The 9,227-nt window shown below is 42.1% G+C and overlaps 1 protein-coding gene across 1 annotated transcript; it reads right to left on the bottom strand.

Moving 5' to 3' along the window:
- Positions 1 to 1,123: 1,123 nt before the first annotated feature.
- On the bottom strand, positions 1,124 to 6,911 carry LOC123964111 (NACHT domain- and WD repeat-containing protein 1-like; the record flags this gene model as incomplete). The annotated part of the gene is made up of 8 exons (XM_046041220.1): positions 6,834 to 6,911; positions 6,370 to 6,487; positions 5,874 to 6,038; positions 5,488 to 5,685; positions 4,703 to 4,825; positions 4,421 to 4,620; positions 2,497 to 2,754; positions 1,124 to 1,222 (listed from the first exon to the last, which is right to left on the bottom strand). Coding segments are annotated over exons 1-8 (1,239 nt in total), but the record flags the coding sequence as incomplete, so codon positions are not given.
- Between the last annotated feature and the right edge of the window lie 2,316 nt (positions 6,912 to 9,227).

Raw genomic sequence — 9,227 nt, 5'->3', positions numbered from 1 at the left:
CTAAACGCGCCTCATATAACGCTCGCCGAGCGGCGACTCCGACACGCCCTCAGAAACAGCGAGCTGCAGCACACAGCTCTCCTCTCCCTTCCAAACACCAGCTACCCTCCAGGCAGTCAGTGGACAGAAAGTTGTTCCTGTGATGTAGAGACAGAGCTCAGTTAAAACTTTATGGATACAGATTAATAACTCGCCGCTCTGAAACTCTCGCTCCAGTCCGTGTTGCCGAGCCGGTCGGCAACACGTACGGCTGAACCCGAGCCGTTTACCGGCTTCTCGCTGACCCGCCCTTCTCTGCTTCTGATTGGCTAGTAGTCCTTAACTAGGAACTGAGCATGTGCAACTCCCAACAAAGATCATTTAGAGACAAGATGTATCACTCCATAGCTAAAACGAAGCCTTCAACACAGGCTGAAAAGAGGAGCTGCAGCAATGTGCAGTAGGACAAAAATATAACCATGGAAACCTGCTCTGGTACAAACTCTAAATAAGATGAGGAACCTGAAAATGAGCAGAATACCGCCTCTTCAACCACAGACTGTTTTTAGATTCTTTAGAAAGAAGTAAATGTAGGCGCCGTGACGTCACCCGTTCTTCTGTGGACTACCGTTTTGATGCCTTGAGTCTGGCGTTTTGGTCGTCGCCATCTTGGTTATTTGGAACCGGACGTGACCATGTGAGGACAAGGTCTGTTATTTGCTTGTGTAGACTGTGCTATTAGCTGGGATGCTAATTTTGGCTAGCGACAAACAGGCTTAAAACAAATTGTACTAACCGACCTACTATTTTGTGTTTTATTGTCTTTGCACTTTTGGAAGTATTTTGTAACATGAACAGTGATCTATAAATAAAGATCATTGTCTATCCGATTTTTATTATCATCTTATCCAGTTATACTAGTATCTAGTATCTTCTAGGACCATAATTTACTAAATGAACATCATGCTGTGCTGAAGAAGACTTGAAACTAGCGACTGAGACCAGAAACTCATCAGCAGAGAGAACGCAGGTTTAAGGTGTTTCAGCACCGGCTTCACTTTTCAGACCTTGAAGTTGGCGCTTGGTTTTCACACGTGTGAAAAAGAAAGAAATCAACGGTCAGAGGACTAAAATGATTTAAAACGTTCGTACCTGCTATCAGTATTTTTTCATCTTCAGTGACTGAAAGCAAAGAAGGAAGCAGAGGAAACTCGACGGCTGTCTGTTTCCCCGTCCTGGAAATCTGCAGACAGGAAAGAAAATATCATCATGAGTTCTGATCACCAGTAAGAGAAGTTTAATAACGAGTACTTGGGTCAGCTGGTTCATATCAGCTGTGACCTACGAACGCCGCCTCAGCTCCGTGCTGTCACTCAACTCACAAGACATATAGAAATATTCAACTTAAGATATACAGAAATTTATTCATATTTGCAAATGGAATCTGTACTTTTAGTCATTTTAATTCAGAGAAACTTTTGCACAGGTGGACTCATTAAAGTTCTGATTTTTAAAGTGAGTAATTTAATCAGATTTTTTCATTTACTTATTTCAAACATACAACATTATAGTTTTTATTATATATAAAGTTTCGGACGTTCAAGGAACTGACAAGAAAAGCAAATTTTCTTTCCATGGACCAAACTATCCAAACAAAACTAACATCTGCAGGTTTATTATTTCTTTTTGCACTAAAGGTCAACAGACATACTGTGAGGTGGAAATTCTTATTAAGCTGGTTTGATGTGAATTAATTGTCTGTCAATATAAAAACTAAATTTATGTTTTTTGGGAAATCAGAAAGTAATAAGGACATAAAACTTAAAATATGTCTTTGAGTCTTTGAAACAAAACTTTAAAGGGGTTGTGATTGATCATGAACTAAATTGGTACGAGCATATTGAATATATAAAAGGAAAACTATGAAAGACAATCAAGAGATATATTGAATTATAAAGCTTTGCATATTATTTATTGTTCACTTTTTCTTCCTTCTATATCTTTCTGCATGGAACTTTAAATTCAATAATCTTACTGCAAAAACAGGCAATACAAATTATTAAAAAAGTTGGTTACTATGGTCACACAAATCCAAATCTGTTTATATAGTTAAGAAATTAAAGTACTTGTATTATTATAAAATAATGCAGATAATGTTGAGGGCTCATTTAAAGTCACGTCCACACTGCGTCCTAAAGCTTTTTTCAGTACAGGAAAGTAAATATGATTTGAGAGGTATTTTTAAGTTTACTTTTCAAAAAGCAAACAAAGAGATTAAATGGAAGATGTATTTCTGTTGTTGTAATAAAATGTGCAACTCTTTTTCAAGATGTGTTCAGGAAAATGCTATTTGTAAAGGTGAATAAATAATGTCTTTGTTGCTTTATATCCTTTACAGGTGGGTAGATTTGATTGGTAACGGCCTAAGCCTTTTTCACTCACTTACTGTTTTAAGATGACTGAATGAACAAACTAATAAATAACTAAAAACCAAAAACAGACGGATGAAACTCGCACCTGACGGAGGAGTCCGTCTGTAGAAACCATGAACACTTTTCCACGTTTGGGTGAAGTCACACAGTTCACGAGAGTCAGTCGTCTCCGCGAGTACTCCAGCTGAGTCTCCACGGTTTGAGTGCCGTTAACAGGATGACACATTCTGACCACGCCAGCATCAGACAGAGAAACTACAGATTCTCCCAGAACTCCCAGAACCACCGAGCCTTCGTCACTGCTGCTGAGGAGCTCAGCGCCGTCCAGCCTCCACACCTTCACCTGGGACAACAACAGGTTTGAAAATGGAACGTGCAGATTAGCTGAATTATGTTTTACTAGTCGTGGGGATCTAATTTTGTGATTCAAGATGAAGCAACTTTTACACAGCCGCCTGGCGCACGCCATAAACCACGTACGCGGTAGGTGGGATATCTTGAGATAATTGACCCATTATCAAAAGTAAACGTCTCTCTCATTATGACAAAGTATCAAGATAATTAACTTGTGGTCAGGAGATGATGGGATTTTAAATTGTTAAATGAAATGTAATACCTTAAAGATTATTTCTGTCTGAGTAATTAGTCACATTACAATTTTACTGTCTCTGAATTGTGATGCTTTACAGACTTTCACTGCCGTTTAACGGTGCATTATTCTGATAAGTAAGATGTAAGGTGGCTTCTAGTGATGTGCAGAGTGATATCTGTGGATCAGGCGGGTCACATAAATTTACCCTCTGATTAACAGCTGCACGAGGTACAGCGGCACAGCGGCCCTTATATTACTGCGTTACTGCAAAAAGCAATACGTTCCTGTAATTGCGTTACTCCCAACACTGCAAAGCACGTAGCAGCAAGAACCAGATATCAGCCAAACACTGGGAGTGCACGCTCAGTGCTGCAGAACAAGATGTTCAGATCTTTTTCTGAAATACTAGCGAGGGGTTGATGTCTGCTGTCCTGACTTCAGCGAGGAGCTCAGTCCACCACTGGATCCAGAACAGAGAAGAGTCTGGCCGAGATGAGCGACTACAGGCTCCTCTGAGCGACGGGACGGCTCAACATCCAGAAGCAGGGGAGCGCGGTGGCGAAGGCCGGCGTGGATGGGGTTGGGTATCGGGAACCGGTTCCAAATTTCCAAGAACGGTGGATTGGATAAGACCCGTGCGTTTGCTTATCACTTCCTAACTTTCTGCATATTCCAGCTCCCTTTTGAACTGCAGTGACATTTTACAGACCATGAAAGTGTCACTTATTTCTTCATTTCTTGTTTATTTGACAGCATGAGACAAAGTGGATGCCATGCATACAGGTTTCTAACCGTGACTAATTTGAAACCCTTGTCCCTGGGGTTCTGCAGGGACCTGCTACGCCAACTTAACGTCACGTCATTTGTTGCGCAGTACGTCAACAAAGAGTCCTTCTGTTTCCATTCCTGGAGGAGGAGACTCCTTTCTCTGTAGCCATGAAGAGGAAGATGAGGAAGGAGGAAGAGGCTGAAGGTCACCGAGCGCTGACGAGATCTGAGGCGGGCTTCAGGTGTAATTAGACAGAAATTCAAAGGGGAGAGACGGAAGCTGTAAACAGGGAGGGTTTGACACGACGTAGGAGCAAGAGTCATCCAGGAACGACTGGAGGAACGTTCAGGTGAGACTACGCTGATGACCCGGCCTGATTTCACCTGGCAGCGTCCAAACAGACCAGCAGCAGCAGACTGACTCTGTTAGCAGGGAAACAAAACTTCCCACTGCAGGATTTTAAGGTCACAGAGCTTAAAATATGTAGGTGAGCGACGAAAATTGTAGTAACTGCTGCACTGAAAAGTATCAGGCAGGCAGTCGCAGTAATAATAGTTGTAGTAGCAGCAAGAATATCAGTAGTATTAATAATATCAGTAGTGTTAGTAATATCAGTAGTATTAGTAATATCAGTAGTATTAGCAGTACCTGTGTACTGGTGTAAACAAAGAGCAGCAGTTCAGACAGGTGCAGGTGTACTGAGGAAGGGGTGGAGTCAACAGGCACCGCCTCCTGAATGCAGAGAAGCTGTTGGCCGTTCATCAGGCTCCACCTCCTCAAGGAGCCGTCAGCAGCCAATGAGAGGCAGCGAGTGGAGCTGTCAATCACTTTGACCGATAGAACTGCACCTACACAGCACGGATTACACAGGAAACTATTATTATTAGTATTAATAATAATAATAATAATATTTCATCAACGCAGACCGACCTGTGTGTCCCAGCAGTGAGTGTATGAGGTGCTGGGCAGCGAGGCTCCAGACCGCCACCACGCCATCATCTGAGCCTGCAACCAGAAGCTCCGCCTCCACACCGACGTCCATACAGAGAACCCCTGAAGAGATGATGACAGGTAAACCTGCTGCACCTCTCACACCTCACAAAACTCCCTCTTAAGGCTGAACAATCTGAGAAAACAAATCTTCGGCCTGTATTTGTGGTCAAAATAAGATCCCCAGCCTCTGGAGCAATAAGCCAGCTGACACCAGAATCCTGCTCCGCCGAGCTGACAACATACCAACAAGCCCAAGAGGAGGAGGATGAACACCTGAAGGGGGCACTTAAAGCTGGTTATTATCCAAACTGGACCTTTGTAACAAAAACACAAGATCCATGAAGAACAGCAGCACTGCAGGGGACGAGGAACGTGGCACCGTTTCAGGTCATAGTTCAACACACCCTGCAGCGCTAAAAGTACTACTACTAACAGAAAGGTCTGAGGAAGGTGTTTGGGACGCACGGGTACGAGTACTAAACCTGACCAAATTGATGTTTCACATTTTTAAGCTCTGGTTTTATTTAAAAAGCCTATTTACTGTTGCTAACTTGACCGCAGAGCCCGACAGATACAAAAACAACGCTAAAGGGAGCCCAGGGCGTTAAAAAGCGACGCCAAGGGGTCTTTGTTTTCCTTCAAGCGTCCACGTGACGCCCTGAGATGAGAACGGGTCGACATCAACACTCACAGGAATCACTGTAACATTTCAGACTTCTGACCTCCCTGCAGTCCGGTCAGTGTGTGTTGTAGCGCCCCCCCTGGCTGCTGCAGGAAACTGCACTTGGGAATGAGGATCGGCTCGGGACACGTCAGTAACCACTCCTCGCACTGGCTACACAGCCGGCCAATCACAGAGGGGAAAGGCGTGGCCAAGGCGCAGAGTCTGGCTAACAGCTCAGTGTAAAACAGAGACATATCTGGAACCAGAAGAAAACATATTACTGCATTTGTTTCCATCTTAAACACGTTTTTTCATTAACTCATTTATTTATTTAGGAACATTTTTTGTTCTAAATGTTGTTTCAGGTTCTTTCAACCTCAGAAAAGTAAAATGCTGACGGACAGTTTGTGCGTTTGTATGTAATTTCCACGCAGAATAACTGACCCATGTGACCGTCCAGGAAGTCCAGACTTGGTTTGATCAGGACCAGTGTGTCTCGGACCAGCCTGGTCTCCGTGCAGTCCATGTACTGGCAGCACTGGTCCAGGTCCTGGATCACACTGGACACCCCGCAGACCCTGCTCTTACAGTACAGCCACTCGGCACTGCCTGAAAAACACAACACTTTGAAACACTGTGTGATTCTGTAAACGATAATCTACTTTAAATATGAACATTACACATTAAGTGACCAATAATATCCAGATTTTATTAATTATTCGTCCTGACGGTTTTTATCTGCATGCTGGTATTTTCATATCTACATGACTGATGACTCACAAATGAGATTAAAGTTGCTCACATACTCCTCTAATGCATGTATAAATATAAATCTATCTAATGTACTTCATCAGAAAGACTGGATTATAATCCATACATTTATTATTTAATGTTTGTAATAAAAGCATTAGTTATTTATATTATATTTCCCACATCTCACCGATGACCTCCTGCTGTAGCTCCTCCCACAGACCTGCATGCAGCAGGTGATAGGGCAGCTCCTGGAGCTTCCTGACGTTAGCCAATCCCGGAGCAAACCACAGCGGCTGGGGCGGGACCTGCGGTACCGTAGAACCAATCAAAACAGACCATGAACAAAGAGGAAATCCCTCCCACGGTCAGGTTGTCAGTTTCTGTCTGTGCTGGAAGAAATACTCAAATCTTTGACTCTTTTACGAGTAAAATACTTGTTACTTTAAAAGTCCAGAGTATTTGCATCACCATGTTATTGGATTATTATTATTGATGCATCATCACCTGGTGGAGCTGATACATCTCGCTTTTACTGTGCATCTTGTTGTCTGTTTATATGTGTGTGATATCGTCTTTGCTCTTGTGAAAACACTTAACTGTAACACAGTTTTGAAAAGTTATCTATAAATAAAGATTATTGTTACTATTAACCTCGTGGTACCGGACCCCCGAAACCCTCCCAAACCAGCGGTCCTTTGTGTCAACAGAGACCGCCTGGCGGGCCGACATCTTGCTGAGGTCGGCTGAGCCGATAAGTTTCGTTTCTGTCGTCAGATTGAAGTAGAGAAGAAGAGTTTGCTTTGGCGGAGGCCGTCTTTATCGGCCTCTGCTGGCGACCCGCAGAAGCTGCACAGACCTGCAGGATATCAATGATTCGTCGATGCAGGATGTTCTGTTCTCGAGCTGTGGCCTGTAAAGCGTGGGAGTGCTTTTGGTCACAGGAATATTGCCTGTTTTTATCAATATTTCAATGTTTTGGAAGCTTTATGTTATTTGGAACGTGGTTGTGTGGAGATAAATAATGTTTTGAAGATAACTCCCAATAAAAGTGAACATAGAAACAGTAAATATGTCCAAAACATGGACATTCGCCTGGTGTATTTTTGAAAGATTGTGTAATAACTGTCGTATATCAGTTTCTTTTCATCAGATTTACAGTTAGAGTTGTTTTCCAGGTGGATTAGAAGATATTCAGGTGCATTATAATCTACCTTAGGATGGTTTTGATGGTTTATTGCATTAAAATAGAGCTTTTTTTACCAGGCGAGGATGAAAATATCAGATTTTTTGTAGTATGTAATGGTAAAATAAATGTTAATGGATTTATATTCCTCAGCTTCTGACCTTTCAAAGGAGACCAGGCGTTTTTCCTGTAGTAGGTGGCAGCGATGTAGTGCGGTAAAAGCATAAAGTAGCATAAAAGTAATTGTACCTCATGAACATTTATTTACAGTAGTTCCTGCGTATAATCAGGTAACTCCAGCCATAATGTGAACGTGTTGGAAAGAACAGCACCACGTTGATGATTTATCTTCCCTGAGGGCCTGAAGGCCTCAGTATACTTCAAGTACAGGCAGTAAATCAACAGGGTTCATCCTCTGGAGAGCAGGAATGCGATTGTTTCGCAGCAGCCTGCTCATTAGACACTGATTTTTTCTTCTGTAGTCCCAGTGGTGTCGACTCAGAAGAGTCAGGGTTCATCCTCTGGGTCACAGGAATGTCTGAGCAGTAGCTGTTAGTTCTCTTGTTTGAGGAAGTGTTGGGACAACCTGACATGTCGTCATCTTTATATCATCATGTTAAAATGTAAATAAAATAGTCCTGTCGTTGTTACAGTCGCGGTCGGCAGGTCTGGAAATGAACATCGTAGAGGAAGGCCATCTGCCACACCGGCAGTAAATACATTTGGTTTGATCGCTGATATAATAGCTATTTAGCAACAGACCAGCGTTCTTGTTTGTTGTGAGTCAAAATTAAATTGCTCGCCGCTCTAACAGCTGATCTAAAATCACGTAACACACAAACTAGAGCGGTTCATCAAACATAATGGAATCTAATTCAGTAACCAGCTTTTGGACGATGTACATTTGTTTCTTACCGTGCATTGTTTTATTTGTTGTTCAACATTTCTTGTTTGTTCAGAACATTTTTTAACAAAAGCTTTCAAAAAGTGATGGAGACAGTCTGATCCTGAACCTGTCCCCAGCGTCCCCAGTGTAAATGACACCTGTCTGTCAATATCTTTAAATGTCCCGCCCCATCCGGGCTGCGATTGGTCGGTTCACGACAAGTGCTTGTTGAAGGCGTGTAACAGCCTCTGCTGCTCCGTGTGACTCCGTGGAGGATTTTTACATTCAGAAACTACACTAACATTTCATATCGCCATACACATGTGAACAACGGCGGCCTAAAGATTAGATTGTGTTTAATAAAATAAAAAGCTCTTGTCTGACAATACAACAGTTTTTTTATTGAATCTCATAAGAAAAGTCTGTAAAACGAATAATAGAAGATTTTTGACGTTTTGGCCACTTAGCAAAGCTAATGAGGAATAAAAAGAGAGGAAATAATTCAGAGAGGAGTGCTGTTAAGAGGCCTGCGCTGACACGTCTGCAGGAGCTTTCACCGAGAAGGGTTTTCATTGACTCATACTCTTTAAAGTCTTTAAAATTAAGGACAGTGTGATCATGTGCTAATTCCACGAATCCCCCATCCTGTTTTATGTAACTGTAGATACACTGTAAGGTTCACTCTTTTTAGGACATGCTTTTTAGTTTTCTAAGTAAATCATTTGAGAAATATTAAGCTCTAACTGTAAAATCAGTCATTTATAACTGTCATTTAATGGATTTGACACTAAAATATAACTTGTTTTTGGGGACTTTGGGGTTGATGTTTGTTTGTGCCGTGTATTTAATAATGTGTTTTTGTAATTAACTCAGATGCACAGAGCAGTGAAGTTTCTCCACAGGCCATGCAGAATACAGTACAGAATTAGTACAGCGTTGGGATTACAGCTGCAGCAATTAGTTAAGTAATTGATTA

This window comes from Micropterus dolomieu, unplaced genomic scaffold (assembly GCF_021292245.1).
Source record: "Micropterus dolomieu isolate WLL.071019.BEF.003 ecotype Adirondacks unplaced genomic scaffold, ASM2129224v1 contig_601, whole genome shotgun sequence".
In the NCBI taxonomy this organism is placed as follows: Eukaryota; Metazoa; Chordata; class Actinopteri; order Centrarchiformes; family Centrarchidae; genus Micropterus; species Micropterus dolomieu.
Note: the sequence above shows the minus strand (reverse complement) of the source record. Positions and strands in the feature narration are given on the sequence as shown.